General features: G+C 38.7%; 1 protein-coding gene across 7 annotated transcripts in view; it reads right to left on the bottom strand.

Annotated features, from left to right (window-relative positions):
- LOC140077441 (diacylglycerol kinase eta-like) overlaps positions 1-21,442 on the bottom strand; it is a 212,407-nt gene that overhangs the window by 96,189 nt on the left and 94,776 nt on the right. For 6 of the 7 annotated variants that reach the window (XM_072124658.1, XM_072124664.1, XM_072124659.1 and 3 more), the window contains exon 3: positions 117-227. In XM_072124658.1, coding sequence (XP_071980759.1) covers positions 117-227 — 111 coding nt within the window. Of the gene's footprint in view, positions 1-116; positions 228-12,638; positions 12,763-21,442 lie in introns of those variants that run through there. The other variant, XM_072124665.1, reaches the window with a different exon arrangement.

Genomic DNA, 21,442 nt, shown 5'->3' with positions numbered 1-21,442 from the left:
ACTAATGTTCCTTGAGTATATAATAGCAACAGAGTTTAAGTTATAAACATAAATAATATTTGACTATTACATTTTTTCTTATCTAAAACTAGAAGCCATATTTTAGAACTTGTTACCTTTGAATCCTTAGCATAATACAATGTCCGTCCTCTGAGTTTGAAATAACGTCTCTTCCATCTCTGAAATGAACTAGTTTGTTTCAACAGTATTCCTTCCTTTACACTTTTCTGCAATAAGAAATTACACAATCAATTTACAAATTGTAACATTGGTGAACGTTGCAAAAATGACATTGACACAAATATTATGCCCCATGTCAGATATATACTTTATACTTTTTAAAGGAAGAAATGCAATACAAAAGATATTCAACTGTATACTGTTTGGTAATGGTTTGGATTTGAGTCCAATACATGTACATAAGGTTGTATTACAAAAATTAATCACTATTTCATCAAGCAATACAAGTAATTACCACATAAGTTAGTAAAAACTTACTTAACAATTTTTAAAGTATTCAGTTACTGTTGTAACTTTTATTTCAATAAAACCCATATAGCCCCAACAACCCACAAAAATAACTGCAAAAATTATACAGCTGTAAACAGAGCTGTGTAAATGCAATGATAACTTCTTTCTCCATTTTGCCGTAATTTTAAGACAATTTTAATTTTCCAACTACAGTGATGGGACTGGGCTTTTGTCAAAGGAGTTGTATTTTTTATTTGTACAATTTTGATATAACTAGGATTTTTTTAATTTTTTAAATTTTATTTTTTTGCATGCAGGTTAAACAAAATCAGCAAAAGATTGTATGGATTTTACTGTAAGGACTAAATATTGTGTTGCAATATTAAACACTGGTAATGGATGTGGCAATACCTAAAATGAGGGGTTTAAAAAAATGTTTAATTTTTTTATAATGTTTTATACTTTAGTTTTTAAGTTAATTTAACTGTATTTTTACAGTTTTAATTATTCCCTCAATCGATCATTTCATCACTTTAATAAAATGCTTGCAGGATTAAATAGGCCATTGACAGATTAAGTCCCCAGCTTTCCTGCAATACGGATGGCACCATGTGACACAATTAAGTCTATAGGGCAACTCATTTAAATGCTGGGGTCACTATACCACCGGCTCGACTCTCCTACCTAGTGACCTGCATGCTGTAATATAGTACTAGTAACAGGATTACCATATAGGTTGTATGGGTGAACTCTCTGACCATCCACACTGCCTGGATAGTTAATATCTGTGCCTTCACCCAGCAGCACTGCGTGCGATCTGGCTGCAGTATTAGCAGATGCATGCTGTTATAGATTGGAGCTTTTCCTGTGAAGGGTTCTTTAGACAAGACATGTGTTGTACTGAACTTGCCGGCCCGCTTCCTTCACCTCCACAGCAGTTGATCCTGGTGCTGTGTAGTCACCCATGGCAGGCACAGGTAATAAAATGAATCTGTAGTTTGGAAATGCTTGTCATGGAATGAGAACTTGTTTGTGTAAAGACCCTTACCCAGTTTCCTGCAGCAGTTCACCCTTTCATGTCCTGGCTTCTACAGACTTATCCATGGTTATGCCATGCTACTGTTGAACATATATAGAGCATCCATGCATTATAAGCTCAGGCTGTGATCACACATTTCATTTGGATTGCGTTTAGGAACACAATCTAACTGGAACAGGTAGATGCATATGCATTTAAACTGAAACACATGTGTTTGGTAACTAGCACCATGTGTATGCTAAACATGCGCTGCTCTTTACCGATCTCATGCATTTCAGTTGGTGGCATAAGGTGGCATAAGGGGAAAATAATTGCAATTTGCAAGGAATGCAAATCCAAGGTGTGGGTGGGGCGTCTCAAAGCAGACACATTACTGAATTGTCCATCTAGTTCTGTGGGGTGATAATGTGGTTAGATTATTACTTCTGACATTGTACTAACACACTGACACATAGAGAGATGAGAGTAGAGATGCATGAGATTACACAGAGGCTGACAGACAGGTTGACAGACTTTTACACTGTTACATCTCACAGATATGTGCCTGCCTCCCCCTTTCCCCGAATCACTTATCTCCTTGTAGTTTGTAGTTTGATTCCTCTCTCTCTGCTCTCAATCTCCTGGCAGGAAGTCCTTAGTGAGTGTCTCTGAGCTCCATGCAGAGGGCGTGGCTACAGGCACACAGCAGAGACAGACAGAAATCTCAGCTCCAGGATCTCACACAGAAATCGAAGAAGTTATAGGGTTTTGTCTATGGGCAACTGAAATTGTGTACACCAGGACTGATAGAGACAGGTTGAACTTTGTCAAGGAAATATTAATTTTGAATGTGTAAGATTTGTTTAACTATAGGGCAATTTCTAACTTTGTTAAAATATGTGACAATTGGCATCTTAGAAGTGTCCAGGCAGCTCTTTATGACATCCTGGAGTTTTTACAGCCTGATAAACGCTGACCCAAAGAACTGTTTAAATGTCCTAGCGTTTAGGAACATAATCTAACTGGAACAGGTAGATGCATGTGCATTTAAACTGAAACACATGTGTTTGGTAACTAGCACCATGTGTCTGCCAAACATACGCTGCTCCTTACCGATCTCATGCATTTCAGTTGGTGGCATAAGGTGGCATAAAAGGGGAAAATAATTGCAATTTGCAAGGAATTGCAATAATTTCCCCCACTGTATCTATGTAGTATATAAAGGCCCGTATCTTAAAAAACATTAAAAACATTAGTAATATTTACTATTCATTGATAGTCTCGTGGTCAAGAGCACCAGTAGATGGATTTCACCGTCCCGGAAGGTGTGTACTCCGGTGGAATGCGCGGAGACAATGCTCCGTGGTCCCATCGTGACAACATCTGGACAAACACATCGGAGAACGACGGTGGACATAAAGGGGAAAATTAAGAAAGCAAAGTGCGTAACGAAGCATCACCGGAGTTTCCCGAATAGGAAAGAGAAAGCTTTGGGTAAGTGTAGATCTTTCAATATCATATACTATCCGCGTATGTATACTGTGGTTTCTGAGATCTCATTCAGACCATCAAGGCTTAAAGTATGCAATTTAAAAATCCAATATACTTCTCTTCTACATAAAGGCTGGTATCTGTGATTTTCAGGAATATGGTCGATTGGACCGATTTACAGTTTTTCATCTTTCTGATGTTTGCATAAAAAGTGTTTAGAAAGACAGTGTTTCAGATACCCCTTTTAATATTACCCCTGTGGCCAGTAATATGGCCATGAAGTTCCTGTGTGGTCCTACCAACATATTGTCGACCACACGGACATTCTATGAGGTATATTACAAAGCTAGCCTAGCACGTCATATTCATTTTGATTTTTCTTGTGTTACTTTTGATATGAAGTATGTTGCGTTATGATTAATGTTTGGACAACACAGACAAAGTTTGTGTCCACATTAACGGATCTTATATACAATATCAATGGTTTTATTAGTTTTATTATGGTGTTGTTTTATTTGGCTCAGAGCCAAAATATTTTTAAATGTAGAGGCACGTGACTATGGGTTTTATGGGGATACAATTTTTGAGGATTTGGTCCTTTTGTAATATATGCCAATGTTTTCTCAGTATGTTAGTTATTTCCCTAGATTTATCATTAAATCTTGTCACAAAATTCAGAGGGGGATCATTTTTCGGAGCTGGGATGGGGTCTTTTCCACTGCCTTGTTCTTAGATAGGCAATCGTGATGGGTTAAACTACTTTTTCTCTGATATGCATGTTTCAAGATACATATTGGGTACCCTTTCTCTAAAAATCATTTTTTCAGGATTGCAGCTTGTTCTTTAAATATAAGAGGGTCAGTACAGCTCTTCCTCACTCGCTTGTATGGACTATAAAAAATGGAAGGAGAATATTCCTTATAATGAACACTCTCATAGTTAAGTAAGCTATATGTGTCCACCATTTAAAAAAAAAAAAAGTGGATGTAAAAAAAGGATTATTCCTAGTGTAGAGTGTAAGATCCAGAAATGTTATCGAGGTTTCTTGATATTCTGCAGAGAAGGATATTCCCCAATTGTTGGTATTCAGGTATTTTGTGAAAGATTCAGCGTCCTCAGATGTCCCTGTCCAAATTAGGATCATGTCATCTCTATAACGACGGTTATGATGTATGAATTGTTTGAACGGGTGATCCGATAACAGATACTGAGCTTCGAAGACCCCCATAAAAAGATTGGCATTTGCTGGTGCCAATTTGGTGCCCATCGCAGTTCCACACTTCTGATGGTATAGGGCGGTATTATAAGTGAAGTAGTTATTATCTAATACTAATGTTAAAAGTTGAAGAAATAGGTTTATAAAATTATCTGAGAGGGATGGGTCGTCCTTTAAAAAATTTTCACCGCACTGTATCCCTTTCTCATGCTGAATATTATAATACAGTGCTGTTACGTCTAACGTCAGAAATGAGAAGGTATCTGGTAAAGTCAGATGGTTTATTTATTAATCTACTGGTCGGAATCCTTAAGATAACTAGGTAGTTTTGTAACATAGGTTTAGATGTATATGTCAACAAAGTGAGAGATATTACTCGTAATGGATCTGATAGTAGATATGATTGGACGTTCTGGTGGCTCTTTCTCGTTTTTATGAATTTTAGGTAAAAAGTAAAAATGTAACATAGAAGTGAATTGTATAAACAAAAATTTTTCTTCCTCCTTGGTTATAATTTTTGATTTTACTGCACTATCGAGTACTGATTTTATGTACTTGGAATTGGGATTCGTTCCTTGCAAGATTCTTATATGCATTTTGCATTTGGTATGGTGGCTATTTGTATGGGACTTTAACTCTTCTTGTATCATGTCATAAAACATTTTAATATAATTTTAATATAACTTTGATTTATAGTGGATTTTGACGGTACGTTCTTGTGGTGCCTCCAAATTCTCATTTATAGAAACAGAGTTTTTTATAGTAGGGTTCCGATTCTCTAGTTTCTCTGATACGGCGAAATGTCGTTTGATGGTAAGTTTTCTAATGAACACATTAATGTCTTGGAACAACTCAAAGTGGTTTGTTGTTTGACTGGCACAAAACGATAGACAACAGGGATATTTCATCCTGAGTAAGATTATGATCGGTTAAATTAAATATTTTCACTGTACTGGTGGTATCTTTTTGCCTGTCTGTTGTTTTTTTATTCTGTCCTCCTCGTGTCCCCCTTTTTTCCTTTTCTATGTTGTGGGAGGGGCTGGAAAAAAGAATCGATATTTCTTGTTTTTATTGGTATCGGTAATACAGATCGATTTGTATTCTGGGTACTAGTAGCTGGATAGTTGCTTGTTGTGACGTGATTCATGGTCAGATCCCTGATTGGGAGAATCTTGGGTACGTGGGTAGGTGCTGATGTTCAGATCTTGACAGTCTTCTTGTAAAGTAGTTGGCACCGTATTGTAAGGTGTAAGATTTCTGCCCACGAGTTGTCCCAAAGTATTAAGGCTCTAATTTTGTTTGGAGTATTGATAGGGGATCTGGGATTCGATACAGTACGACAACTCAAACTAGATATTAGTAATTTATCTCTGAACAGTTGGTCTCTTTCTTTCCTAGTTTTATGAGAGGGGTCTGTACTGGTCAAAACCAGAACTGGGGTCCCTAATGATTGGGGAATCTCCTCGAGAGTTGTATAAGTGTGATTTAAGGTAGGAGTGGGATCTAATAACGCATACCTATTAGTATGTGAATAGTGACTAATTGGAACTTGTTGAGGTATTGGATGAGAATGTACATGTTTTTCTAAGTTCCCATGGTTGTTTTCGTATAGAATTTTAGGTGGTGAAACCCCCTTGGTTGTAGTTTCGTGTATTGTATGTAATTGTCTCTTTTGTGTGTTTTTGTTCTTTCTAGGCGGCCGAGAAAGGCAATCGGATAGTGGGGGATGTATGGATGGTTTGTTAGGGGCATTTGTGCGCTGGTTGTTCTGTAGATCTTTGTGCCAGCTTCTATATCTAGAATTAAGTATATCACTTCTATCTCAATTTAATTTGTTTGCTTTCTTATAGTTCATTCTTTCTCCATTTTGTGGAGTCTGTCACTAATATTTCTATTTATTTTACTAAAATCCCTATTTGTTTTGAAGCCCTCTAATTGTATAGAAATTGGGCGTGTTTCTTTCAGTGTTTCATGGCAGATAGCACTCCTTTTATCTTTAAATAAATAATATTTTCAGAAAATTTATTCAATACATTTTCCCAACATAGGGAAAATTCTGAATCTTCTGGAAATGTGGATAGAAAACAGAGTCGTATTCTGTTGATGGATTTGATCATCTCTGCATAGGTCACCATGACATCATTTCCTGTTTGGAGTATTTAAAAACCATTAGTCTGAAACATGTAATACAGACCTGACGAGGCATCCAGGCTAGTGATGCGAAACGCGTTTTCTTTTACCTATAACTATTTATTATTTTATTTTTTTGAATAAATTGGCATCATATAAAATTTTTTCTTGTATGCCGTATGTAACTAATTTTTAATTGGGCCGCGCCTGATTCTGAAGTCCAATTTTTCTTTTCAATAACCGAAAGGAGCAGGAGTACATCTTCTTCACTACGTGTCATTACCTATCATTTTCATCTGGAGTTTTTCCTACCGGCTAGGAAGAGGCAGCACACTTTATGCTGGGAACAGTGTTGTGTCTGTCAGCACAACACTAGAAGGTGATCAGATTACCTTAAAATACCGAGACATCCAGCTTTCCCATAATTTATTGCACCAAGAAGCGCTCTTCTATTTTTCTGTTTTTATTAAAACAGCAATAAAACTGATTAAAATTATGAAGTCAGGGGTTAAAAATTATCTTCATTGTGTAAACATCACTAGAGTGCTCCTCACTAGAGATGAGCGGATTTATCTAAATTTGATCTGACACGGATCACCGAATTTTCAGAGAAATGTCAAACTGAATAGAATCATAACGAATCACGACATGTGACGTAACAGTACAGTCATGGCCATAAGTTTTGATAATGATACAAATGTTAATTTTTACAAAGTCTACTGCATCAGGTTTTATAATGGCAATTTGCATATACTCCAGAATGTTATAAAGAGTTATAAGCTTAACAGCAATTTCAATTCCAAAATACTTTTCAACTTCATTGCAGACCTGCCTTAAAAGGAGCAGCTAACATCGTTTCAGTGATTGCTCCATTAACACAGGTGTGGGTGTTGATGAGGACAGGGCTGGAGATCAATCTGTCATGATTAAGTAAGAATCACACCACTGGACACTTCACAAGGAAGCTGGTGCTTGGCATCATTGTTTCTCTTCTGTTAACCATGGTTATCTCTAAAGAAACACGTGCAGTCATCATTGTACTGCACAAAACTGGCCTAACAGGGAGGAGTATCACAGCTAGAAAGATTGCCAAAAAGGCTCCAGGGCGCCCAAGAAGGACCAGCAAGCGACAGGACCGTCTATTAAAAGTGTTTCAGTTTCGGAATCGGGCTACTAGCAGTGCAGAGCTTGCTCAGGAATGGCAGCAGGCAGGTGTGAGTGCATCTGCACGCACTGTGAGGCCTAGTGTCAAGGAGGGCAGCAAAGAACCCACTTCAGAAAAAACATCAGGATACACTGATATTCTGAAAAAGGTATAGGGAGTGGACTGCTGAGGACTGGAATAAAGTCATTTTCTCTGATGAATCCCCTTTCCGATTGTTTGGAACATCTGGAAAACAGCTTGTTCGGACAAGGTGAGCGATACCACCATATAGTTGTCTCATGCCAACTATAAAGCATCCTGCAACCGTTCATGTGGGGTTGCTTCTCAGCTAAGGGAATCAGCTCTCTCACAATCTTGCCTAAAAACACATCCATGAATAAAGAATGGTACCAGAATGTCCTCCAAGAGCAACTTCTCCCAACCGTCCAAGACTAGTTTGGTGATCAACAATGCCTTTTCCAGCATGATGGAGCGCCTTGCCATAAATCAAAGGTGATAACTAAATGGCTCAGGGACCAAAACAAAGAGATTTTGGGTCCATGGCCTAGAAACTCCCCAGATCTTAATCCCATTGAGAACTTGTGGTCAATCATCAAGAGATGGTGGACAATCAAAAACCAACAAATTGTGACAAAATGCAAGCATTGATTGTGCAAGATCATGTGAAAATGTAATATTTGTGTCATTCTCAAAACTTATGGCCATTACTGTACGTCACATGCCGGGTGCGGGAGATGGAGAGAGCTCAACTTCTGAGCCTTCTCCATAGCCCTCTCCATAGCCGGTTAGTCTTTGCTGCATATTGCACCCATTTTGTCGGTGGCTTAAAAAAAAATGGCGGTGCATGGGCGATCTTGCCGTGACTTTGTGGAGCAGTGATCTGTCACCATTGTCACCAGTGGCTGCCTCGGTTTAACCCCTTCGTTACAATGTGCGATCAGCACATTGTAATAAATGAGGAGGGAAATCCCCATATACTGCCATACTGTTATACCCTAAAGTACCCTAGGGAGTCTGAAAAATAGAAAAAATTATTCTAATATCCGTGTATAATCAACAAACAATAGTTTACTAAATATCCTATATGCATAATTTGCTGTAATTCTGTAGCAAACTGTATGATAATGGTGTACATAACCTGTATCCCATACACAAATCTAATCACTCAGCAAATGTATTATAACTGTTACCTGTATTCTCTTTTCAATAAACAAGATTGATAAAGAAAAAATTAAAATTAAAAAAAAAAAATTAAAAAAGCCTAAAAATTTTAATCGCCCCCCTTTCCCTAGAACTGATATAAAAATAAACAGTAAAACAGTAAAAATCATAAACACATTAGCTATCTCCACATCCTGATCTATCAAAATATAATGACGGTTATATTGAAGCTCAGTGCAATTTTCTGCAAAAATAGTTTGGTGTCTCCTGTGGATGTAACGTTCCCTTTGCTGCATATTTCGGTGAATACACACATGTGGAGTATGTATGATCTCCTCACATTTTACTGTTTTAGGAAAGTATATTTTCTTTATATAAGTATTCTGGATTTGTACATATTTTAGAGGAAATTTTGAATGTTAATTGCCAAATGCATCGTCTGGTTGTCTGCTTTCAAAACTATATAGGTTTTATGGCGTCTTTACTTTTTATTCTGTTTTATTGTTATATTTTGCAGGTTGTGACTGTCTTATAATTTCTAGCTGAAAAGCAGATATCTAGTTATTTCAGTTTTAGTGATATTATTTATTCATGTGAACATATAAATATGAGGCATTTGTGAACTGTACACATGTCCATCGATTACATTTAGGAGATGTGAAGGTAAATATTTTCTGTTTGGAGCACATTTTTTGCCATGAAAGTCAAATTTTAAGTATTTTTAATAAAATGTTTCAGTTTGAATCTAAATTGCATGAAGGCGTATATATATATATATATATATATATATATATATATATATATCATCTATATTATAGTTATGCATCTAGAAATCTCTATCATATATCATATTTATCTTCTATCATAATGATTATAATGAATAATTCTTTATTTATATAGCGCACACAGATTAAGCAGCGCTGCACAGAGCTTGCCAGATCAGTCCCTGTCCCCATGGGGCTCCCAATCTATTCAACCTACCAGTCATTTTTTGGAGTGTGGGAGGAAACCGGAGGACCCGGGGGAAACCCACGCAAACACAGAGAGAACATGCAAACTCTATGCAGAAGTTGACTAGCACTGCAAGGCTATAGTGCTAACCACTGAGCCACGGTGCTGATCATCATCTCCCTATCATCTATCTATCTCCTATAAAATTCGCCCATATTACAGTTTTTTTTACCATACTAAAGGGACCTCTTACTGGCTGTGACTGGTCATAAAATTGTTTTATTTTGGGGCCCCACTTTTAGTTTTGCCCAGGGCCCCACCTTGTCTAGAACCGGCCCTGGACACTACCCCCATACAGTGAGTAACACTACCGCCATATAGTGAGGAACACTACCTCCATACAGTGAAGAATACAGCCATACAGTGAGGAACAGTACCGCCATACTGTGAGGAATGCTACCGCCATACAGTGAGGAACACTACCCCAATACAGTGAGCAATACTACCCCCCATACAGTGAGGAACACTACCCACATACAGTGATGAATACTACCGCCATACAGTGAGGAACACTACCTCCATACAGTGAATAATACATCCATACAGTGAGGAACACTACCGCCATACAGTGAGGAACACTTCTGCCATACCACGAGGAACACTACCGCTATACTGTGAGGAACACTACCGTCATACCGAAGGAATACTACTACTATACAGTCAGGAACACTACCTCCACACAGTGAAGAAAACTACCGCTATACAGCAAGGAACACTACCGACATACATTGGGGAACACTACCACCATACAGTGAGGGACACTACCTCCATACAGGGAGGACTACTACCGCCATACAGGGAGAGACACTACCTGCATACAGTGAGGAAGAATACAGCCATACAGTGAGGAACACTACCGCCATACAGTAAGGAACACTACTGCTATAAAGTAAGGGACACTACCCCCATACAGTAAGGACCACTACCACCATATGTGAAGAATAGAGCCATACAGGGAGGAACACTACCGCCATACAGTGAGGAATACTACCCCCATACAGTGAGGAATACTACCACCATACAGTGAGGAACACTGCCTCCATACAGTGGAGAATACAGCCGTACAGTGAGGAACACTACCGCCATACAGTGAGGAACACTACCGCCATACAGTGAGGAACACTACCCCCATACAGTGAGGAACACTACCCCCATACAGTGAGGGACACAACCGTCATACAGTGAGGAGTACTACCACCACGCAGTGAGGAACACTACAGCCATACAGTGAGGACACTACCCCCATACAGTGAGGAACATTACCCCCATACAGTGAGGAACACTACCGCCATACAGTGAAGAATACTACCCCCATACAGTGAGGAATGGTACCACCATACAGTGAGGAAAACTGCCTCCTTACAGGGAAGAATACAGCCATACAGTGAGGAACACTACTGCAATACAGTGAGGAACATGACCGCCATACAGTGATGAACACTACCCCAATACAGTGAGGAACACTAGCACCACGCAGTGAGGAACACTACCGCCATACAGTGAAGAATACTACCCCCATACAGTGAGGAATGGTACCACCATACAGTGAGGAAAACTGCCTCCTTACAGGGAAGAATACAGCCATACAGTGAGGAACACTACTGCCATACAGTGAGGAACATGACAGCCATACAGTGATGAACACTACCCCAATACAGTGAGGAACACTAGCACCACGCAGTGAGGAACACTATCGCCATACAGTGAGGAACACTTCCCCCATACAGTGAGGAACATTACCTCCCTACAGTGAAGAACACTACCCCCATAGAGTGAGGAACAATACTACCATGTTCCTTTCCCAGAGTTCTCTGCCTCATGTAACACGTTGTGCTCGCAGCCATTTTGCTAATAAAGGGGGGGGGGATTTGTAATTCGTTCCCACAAATCACTGTGAACTTCAGATTTGTGACGAATCAAAGTTTTCCTAAAATTTTAAACGAATTCCGATTCGTTAGAATCGATTCGCCCATCTCTACTCTTCACCCCTTACCTCTCCATAGGATGCTGTGCAACTGGGCTGTAGGTACTGCGAAAGTTAGGGCATCTTTGTTCCAGCGTCGGCACAATATGATTGTACATGTGTGTGTGTGTTCACCGTATCACCGTACTGTGCCATGCATGATGCACTTCTATGGCAGCCGTATGCTAGCTGCCATTCGTACGGCTATCTTACACCGCCGTAAACATGTGCATAGGGCCTAAAAAGTATTTAAAAATGCACTAATAGCAAAGTATAATGACAAGATGCATTCTATATCTATAATGACTTACAACTGGCCACAGATTAAAATGAATTTTAAAAAAAATGCAATATTTATATTGAAAATTGTAGAAGTCAAACCACCCTTAAGGTAAAGAAAATTGTTTCCATGAACAAGATAGGAGATAAATAGAGATAAATTAGAGATAATCGCTGAAAACCCAACTGCCGACAATACCAAAAGTCCTTTTTATACTTGTTGAAACAAAGTATTGGTTGCACAGTTTCACTGCTATTCATCTCTATTGGACAACTGGAGATCGTTAAAAGGGGTTTCAGAAAATAAGGTAATTTACCAACATACTATTAAACACTCTGCACTGCATACTTGTAAAGAGCAGTCTCCTGTTCTTTACTTGAAGAAAGTGTTACAGATCTTTTAATAGATGTATATTGGTAAATGACCAGACACATTACTGTATGAGGTAAAGTAGCCAACCCCTTTAAATGCCTCAATCTGGTGCAACAGTGTCCCTGTACAATTGTTGTAGAATTGAGATCTTCCTCCACCCATGTGTTGCTGGACTAACAGTTAGGGCTTTCACCAATTTTTTGCCACATGTGTGATTTATGTTGAATGCATACATGTAACACATTGGCAACTTATTTAAAAATATTACTATAATTCTTTATAACTACTAAATTAAAAATATAATATAAATAAAGTATTTATAATGTATATTGCATTCATACTATATATAAAATATCAAACCTTAGTGAAAGGATTTGCCAGATTCTTCTCAAACATGATATCCAGCACCATTTGTGATGTTGCCTTAGAGAATATGGGTCTTCTTTACTTTTCTCAGAATTAAAATGAAAATAGTTCACAACACGTATCTTACAATTGCATTGGTGTTTTAGTTCACAGTGGAATCCACACTTCACTGAACAGTGAAATTTAGCGGCTCTTCTGAGAACATAAAAGTCACTATAGCTTTCCACCCATAGAAATCTCATACTGCTGTCACAACTATTGATTTTACTTAGAACACGTGCCAGGATCACAGTCCATTAATCTCTGTGTTCTCATAGAGGAAACTGCTTAGTTGCCATGAACGCTGTAAGAAACATCTCTCTTCTCTCTTCCTTCTCTAATTATGATAAAGAACTCCGCTTCACTGTCTTACTGAACTTACCATTCAGGTAAATAAGGAAGTTGTATAAAGTCAAGGCAGAGGTGTGCCAGGTCTAAAAATAGATGTCTGAGGTGAAAGATTACATTGGCCAGTCAGACCAGACAGACAAGACTTAAGACTCCAGGTATTAGAATACACTAAGTGTCTTGGAAGATCTGTAGTAGAATGACATTTACGTAAAAGATACAAATTGCTACATCTTAACACATTTGCAGTTGTAGAAAGAGCATATGTGTAACAATAATTAAATTAAAATGATGGCAAATGTTTCAGATTTTTAATAAACTTCATGTTAAATCCTATATTTAAAGAGGACCTGTCACCAGAAATAATCACTCAAGGAGCTGCTTAATAAAGTAAGTAGCTCCCTAGTTCTACCCCAATAGTAGAAGTGTTAACCTCTTAGCGCTCTGCGTCCGATATATCGAACGCTGAGCGCAGTGACTTAGAGATCTGAGCCGGGCCGGCATCGAGATACACTGGATATCAGCTGTAGTCAGTAGGCAACATCCCAGTGTAACAACCGCGGTTGGAGTGAGCTACGATAGCAGGTGTTTAACCCGTTAAATGTCGCTGCATTTAAACTGCCTTCAGGGGGTCTTTAACTCACGATCGCCCCCCCTCTGTACCGTCTTCGGAGGGGCACAGATTGGTGCTATGGCAGTGCCTGTAAGATGGCATCTATGACAGCTAATACCCTGAAATACCATCAGTATTGCAGAGTATTATCATGAACAAGCAATCAGATGATTGCTTGTTCATGTCCCATGGTGGAACTAGTAAAAAAGTAAAAAAAAAATGTTATTCAATAAAAAAATCAATAAAAATGCCTATAATTCCCTTAACATATAAAGAGACACTTAATGTACAAAAAAATCTAAATCATAACACAAACCCCACATACATAGTAACATCGCGTTCGTAACAACCCGTAGTATAAAAATAAATCATTATTGAACATATGTACTCCAGAATTATACTGTTGCAAAGTACAACATGTCCCGCAAAAAACAAGCCATCAACCAACTCCGTAGCCAAAAAACTAAAATGTTATGCCACTTGAAAGACGGCGATGAACAAATAAAATATTTTTCCTCACATTAGGATTTTATTTGGCAAATTCAGTAAAACATAAAAAAAAATATTTAAAAAAAAAATCCAGTACAGAATTGATGCTTTTCTACTTCTACCCTAAAAAAAAAGTTAATACTTTTTCAACAGTAGGGAATACCAACTCCAAAATGGTAACACTAGAAAAAGCATCTCATCCCGCAAATAAAATGTAAAATTTTATAGCCTACAAAACGAGCCAATGACGAAACTAAATTCCTTGCAGCTGTAGGGACCTCCTCGCTGTACGTCCATAAAACAAGTAACGTCCACATGTGGGGGTATCTCTGTCTCATGGGAGAAATTGCATAACAAATTTTAAGATGGGTTTTCTCTTTTTATCTTTTGGAAATGTGTAAATTTTAGGGACAAATGAGCCTTCAACCGTCAAATTCTAAATTTCATCTCCATTTTGATGTAATTACTAAGAAGATCTCAAGGGGTTAACAATCTTCCTAAAAGCAATTTCTGATAGTTTGAGGGGTGCAGATCTGAAAATGGATTGATTATATAGGGGGGTTTGTAATGTAAAATATTTAAAATTTCATCAAAAACAGAAATTATCCCCAAAATAGTCAATTCTGAGAATACATACAGTAAAACCAATATTCGATTTGTAAGCCGCATGACATCAAAATAAATTATCTATTTAAAAAATTAAGGTGATTTCGAATTTCAAAAATGGCACTTTTTTGTACAACATGTATAACATGTGAGCAAACAATCTCAGAATTGCTTTGATAAATAACAGTGTTCAAATGTTATAACCATATAAAACGATGCATGTAGGAATACAAAAAATGGGACTGAGATTAAGCGTCAAGTCAGAATCAAGTTAAGCTTCTAATATTATTCACATATCTAATACAGGCGGTCCCCTACTTAAGAACACTCGACTTACATACGACCCCTAGTTACAAACGGACCTCTGGATATTGGTAATATATTGTACTTTAGTCCTAGGCTACAATAAACAGCTATAACAGTTATCAAATGTGTCTGTAATGAAGCTTTAGTGTTAATATTGATTCTTATGACAACCCAACATTTTTAAAATCCAATTGTCACAGAGACCAAAAAAGTTCTGGCTGGGGTTACAATGATAAAATATACAGTTCCAACTTACATACAAACTCAACTTAAGAACAAACCTGCAGACCCTATCTTGTATGTAACCCGGGGACTGCCTGTATATAAAGCTGAGTGTATGCATGTATGTCTGTCCGCTAAAAGAATCTGCACCATCGTGCTTACATTTGCCAAATTTTGCACAGCCGCTCTCTGTGAGTAAGGGAATGTCATAGTCTAGGTTTTGAGTGGAAATTTTCACCCCACACTTTCCAAAATACACTTATTAACCACCATCTACAGGAGCCTTTGTCTTCTGGCTGCTGTAGTAGTAAGCAACCAATCATAGCTCAGCTTCTAGCAACCAATTTCAGCTCAGTTTCTATTTTTCTAAAGGTCATTAATATAAACTCTGAGCTTTGATTGATTACTATAGGCAATGAGTAGAAGACACCTTATCTGTGCGGCAATATAGATAAAAGATAGACATACATAGATGTACATACAGTAGAAAATTCAGTGGTATGGCATATAGTGAAAAAAGCTAAATGGGCTTTATTCCCATGTCATTACATTTTGGCATGGGAATAAAGGCTATTTAACTTTATTCACTATATGGTGTGCCACTGAATTTCTTTTTTGTATTTATGTGGGGATAGGCCTTTCCTCGTCGGCAGGCACCCTACCCGTTTGTGTTGCCGTGCCGCAATAGATGTTTTTGTATTTAGATACATAGATATACATACATAGATACATAAATATACATATATATATATATATATATATATACACTCACCGGCCACTTTATTAGGTACACCTGTCCAACTGCTCGTTAACACTTAATTTCTAATCAGCCAATCACATGGCGGCAACATGCATTTAGGCATGTAGACATGGTCAAGACAATCTCCTGCAGTTCAAACCGAGTATCAGTATGGGGAAGAAAGGTGATTTGAGTGCCTTTGAACGTGGCATGGTTGTTGGTGCCAGAAGGGCTGGTCTGAGTATTTCAGAAACTGCTGATCTACTGGGATTTTCACGCACAACCATCTCTAGGGTTTACAGAGAATGGTCCGAAAAAGAAAAACATCCAGTGAGCGGCAGTTCTGTGGGCGGAAATGCCTTGTTGATGCCAAAAGGTCAGAGGAGAATGGGCAGACTGGTTCGAGCTGATAGAAAGGCAACAGTGACTCAAATCGCCACCCGTTACAACCAAGGTAGGCAGAAGAGCATCTCTGAATGCACAGTACGTCGAACTTTGAGGCAGATGGGCTACAGCAGCAGAAGACCACACCGGGTGCCATTCCTTTCAGCTAAGAACAGGAAACTGAGGCTACAATTTGCACAAGCTCATCGAAATTGGACAGTAGAAGATTGGAAAAATGTTGCCTGGTCTGATGAGTCTCGATTTCTGCTGCGACATTCGGATGATAGGGTCAGAATTTAGCGTCAACAACATGAAAGCATGGATCCATCCTGCCTTGTATCAACGGTTCAGGCTGGTGGTGGTTGTGTCATGGTGTGGGGAATATTTTCTTGGCACTCTTTGGGCCCCTTGGTACCAATTGAGCATTGTTGCAACGCCACAGCCTACCTGAGTATTGTTGCTGACCATGTCCATCCCTTTATGACCACAATGTACCCAACATCTGATGGCTACTTTCAGCAGGATAATGCGCCATGTCATAAAGCTGGAATCATCTCAGACTGGTTTCTTGAACATGACAATGAGTTCACTGTACTCAAATGGCCTCCGCAGTCACCAGATCTCAATCCAATAGAGCATCTTTGGGATGTGGTGGAACGGGGGATTCGCATCATGGATGTGCAGCCGACAAATCTGCGGCAACTGTGTGATGCCATCATGTCAATATGGACCAAAATCTCTGAGGAATGCTTCCAGCACCTTGTTGAATCTATGCCACGAAGAATTGAGGCAGTTCTGAAGGCAAAAGGGGGTCCAACCTGTTACTAGCATGGTGTACCTAATAAAGTGGCCGGTGAGTGTATATATATATATATATATATATATATATATATATATATATGTACACACACACACACAGATTGAATGATATATAATAATGATAGATATATAGGTATACAAACACAGATAAACATATTGAGATAGATATATACATGTAGATACATTAGATAATAAGATAGATAGAGATACATAGATAGCGATAGATATAAAATACTTTTTGCTAACCCATTCTATTTTCTTATAGCTAAGAGCAGTTATTTACTATCCTGGGTAATGCCGGAGGCTACAGCTAATATGTATATAAATATATAGTACATTTTACAGACAATATCCACAAGGTCCACACTATAGCTTTACTCTTCCTGATATTAATTTTAGCATCTTTAGGGGTTTGGCACATATTTTTTACTTTACATGGCACATACTGGATGCACACATCCAGGGTCGTCTCCAGGTTACAGTAGGCTCCTGGGCGACATAGCCTTAGAAGGCCCCTTTACAATTCAGAAACGAAAACCTCCTGTCCCTAGTTTATCATCCCAAATAGCCCTGTCATGGTTTTTTTTTCATACAAAGCTTCCCTCGCACCCCATGGATTCATTAGATACAGCCCCCCTCACAACTATGGATTTCTTATGTACAGCCTTTTGTGGGCCCGCCCAGGTATACCCAGTGCAGGTGCCGGCCCTGCACACATTGATAACAGCAGCAAAATATTGTGGGCAAAATTAGCTGATTTGCTTTAGTCTGGTATCTGTTTTTCACAAATCTTATTAGTGATCGGTAACAAACAGTTTTGACTAGGATATGATGAACTTTAACCCCTTCACGCTCCGCGGCGGATATATCCGCCACGGAGCGCAGTGACTTAGCGCTCAGTGGCGGATATATCCGCCACGGCGCTTATGCCGGCTCGGCTCTGGATCAGAGCCGAACCGGCATCGGGAAACACGGGGTGCCGGCTGTAACTAATAGCCGGCACCCCAGTGTAACACCCGCGATCGGAGTTGTCTCCGATCGCGGGTGCTTAACCCGTTAGATGCCGCGGTCAGCGCGACCGCGGCATCTAACAAGTATCTGGGGGGTCTTTCCCCCACGATCGGCCCCCCCGAACCGTTTTCGGGGGGCGCCGATCGTTACTATAGTAACTCTGGGGTCCGATCTGGACCCCAGAGTTACTAGCAAGAATTGCCAGTAAGATGGCGTCTGTGACGTCATCTTACTGGCAAAGTGCCAGCCTATGCAAGTGTATAGGCTGACACTGATAATACTCTGCAATACATGAGTATTGCAGAATATTATCATGAAGAAACAATCAGAAGATTGCTTGTTCATATCCCATGGTATAAAAGTGAAAAAGTAAAAAAAAAAGTTATTCAATAAAAAAATAAAGTCATAAATCACTAAAAATGCCCCAAACCCCCAAAACATATAAAGAGACATATAACTCAAAAAAAAAGTCTAAATCATAACACAAACCCCACATATATAGTATCACCGCGTCCGTAACAACCCGTAGAATAAAAGTAAATCATTATTGAACCCCCACGATAAACGCCGTAAAAAAAAACTGTTATAAACCCTCCAAAAATTATGATTTTTACCTTTTCAATCCCACAAAAAATGATATAAAATGCGACCAAAAAACCATATGTACTCAGACATGATACTGGTGCAAAGTACAACATGTCCCGCAAAAAACAAGCCATCAACCAGCTCCGTAGCCAAAAACGTAACAAAGTTATGCCACTTGGAAGATGGCAATACAAAAATTATAGATTTTTCCCCACATTAGGGTTTTGTTTGACAAATTTAGTAAAACGTAAGAAAATATATTCATGTCTGGTATCCCCGTAATCGTATCGACCCATAGAATAAAGATAACATGACTATTAGTCTATACGGTGAACACCAAAAAAAAAAAAGTCAAAAATCCAGTACAGAATTGATGCTTTTCTACTCCTGCCCTCAAAAAAAGTTCCTAAATTTTCAACAACCAACCCCAAAATGGTAACAATGGAAAAAGCATCTCATCCCGCAAAAAAAATGCCGTCACATGGCCCCAATAACGAAAAAGCGAAAATTTTATAGCCTTCAAAAGGGGCCAATGAGGAAACTAAAATCCTGGCAGCTGCAGCGCCCTCCTTCCCTTCTGCACCTCGCTGTGCGCCCATAAAACAAGTCACAGCCACATGTGGGGGGTCTTTGTACTCAGGAGAAATTGCAGAACAAATTGTATGGTGGGTTTTCTCTTTTTATATTTTGGTAATGTGTAAATTTTAGTGCTAAATGAACGTATAAGGGAACAATATGACCATTCTAAATTTCACCTCCATTTTGATTCAATTACTATGAAGATCTCAAGGGGTTAACAATCTTTGTAAAAGCTGTTTCTGATAGCTTGAGGGGTGCAGATTTGAAAATGGGTAGATTATATAGGGGGTTTTGATGCTAAATATGTAAAATTTCATTCAAAACTGTATTTATCCCCAAAATAGTCAATTCTGAAAATCCGGAAAAGCGATATTCGATTTGTAAGCCACGTGACGTCAAAATAAATTATCCAGATATTTCAGAAATTATGAAAATGTAAAGTAGACAAATGGGAAATGTTATTCAGCAACTTATTTAGCTGGTAAATCTATCTGCCTGAAAACGCAATGATTTAGAATTTCGAAAATGGCAAATTTTTCAAAAAATTTATCATATTTTCTTTTTTTTGTAAATAAACGCAAAACTTATCTGCCAAAATTTACCACTAAAATGAAGTACAACATGTGGGGAAAAAACAATCTCAGAATCGTTTTGATAAGTAACAGTGTTCAAAAGTTATAACCATATAAAGCGAAGCAAGTCAGAATCCAAAAAATCGGGCTGAGCCTTAAGCTGTAAAATGGCTGCGTCCTTAAGGGGTTAAAACAGATCGGTTGAAGTTTCAGTGGAAATAAGAACTAATCCATTACAAAGTTTAGCATTTAGTTCAGCTGTGTGATTTCCTCCTGCCCATCATATGATAACCCACTGACCCTCCGGCTTCGGCATCTTGACGTATCCAGCAGACAGCTGTGCAGCACTTTGTTTCTACGTCTGGTGCTGCCAGAGACTTCTCAGATTTGAGGGCCATGACATGCCTGCGCCAGCCCACTAACGTGCTCCCCCCTTCACTCTCCTCCACACCCCCCTTGCGTGGAGGTGGTGCAAAGGGGAAAATAATTGCATGGGCTATATACACGCTAGCATCTGCGATTATTTTGGGGCTTCTTCTGATAAATACCCCCCAAAGAATCCAATGTCATAGAAATGCACAGTAGAATAGCAGCGGCTACATTAGTTCATAGTATTAATAGTTAATACGGTTTAAAAAATACACATGTCCATCAAGTTCAACCAAGGAAGGGAAGGGATTGCATGAAGAAGGGATTTAGGGGAAACAATTCTATATAACATAACCATGAATGTTATTTAAGTGTAAAAAGGCATCTAGACCCTTCTTGAATCTTTCTGCTGTCCCTGCTGTGACCAGCGCCTGAGGCAGGCTATTCCACAGATTGACAGTTCTCATAGTAAAAAAGCCCTGTCGCCTATGGTGATTAAACCTTGTTTTCTCCAAACGGAGACAGTGCCCCCTCATCTTTTGATTTGATTTAATCTGGAACAACTTGCCACCATATTTTTTGTATGGACCATTCATATATTTAAATAAATTAATCATGTCCCCTCGTAGTCGTCTCTTTTCCAGACTAAACAAATTTAGTTGTTTTAATCTTTCCTCATAACTGAGACCCTCCATACCCCTTATCATTTTTGTGGCTCTACGTTGGACCCTCTCCAGATCCAGGACATCCTTTTTATGGACCGGAGCCCAGAACTAGACAGCATATTCCAGGTGAGGCCGAACCAGTGCCTTGTATAGTGGTAATATTACATCCCTATCACAGGAGTCCATACCACTTTTGATATATGACAAGATCCTACTGGCTTAACCCTTTCAGGACCTGGCACTTTTTTGTTTTTTCATTTTAATTTTTTACTCCCCATGATCAAAAATCCATAACTTTTTTATTTTTCCATGTACAGAGCTTATTTTCTGCATAACAAATTGCACTTCATAGTGATGGTATTGAATATTCCATGCCGTGTACTAGGAAGCGGGAACAAAATTCCAAATGCAGTGAAATTGGTAAATAAAACGCATTTGTGCCGTCTTCTTGT

This window comes from Engystomops pustulosus, chromosome 9, assembly GCF_040894005.1.
Source record: "Engystomops pustulosus chromosome 9, aEngPut4.maternal, whole genome shotgun sequence".
In the NCBI taxonomy this organism is placed as follows: domain Eukaryota; kingdom Metazoa; phylum Chordata; class Amphibia; order Anura; family Leptodactylidae; genus Engystomops; species Engystomops pustulosus.
The sequence above is the reverse complement of the archived record's forward strand: the minus strand, read 5'-3'. Positions and strand labels throughout refer to the sequence as shown.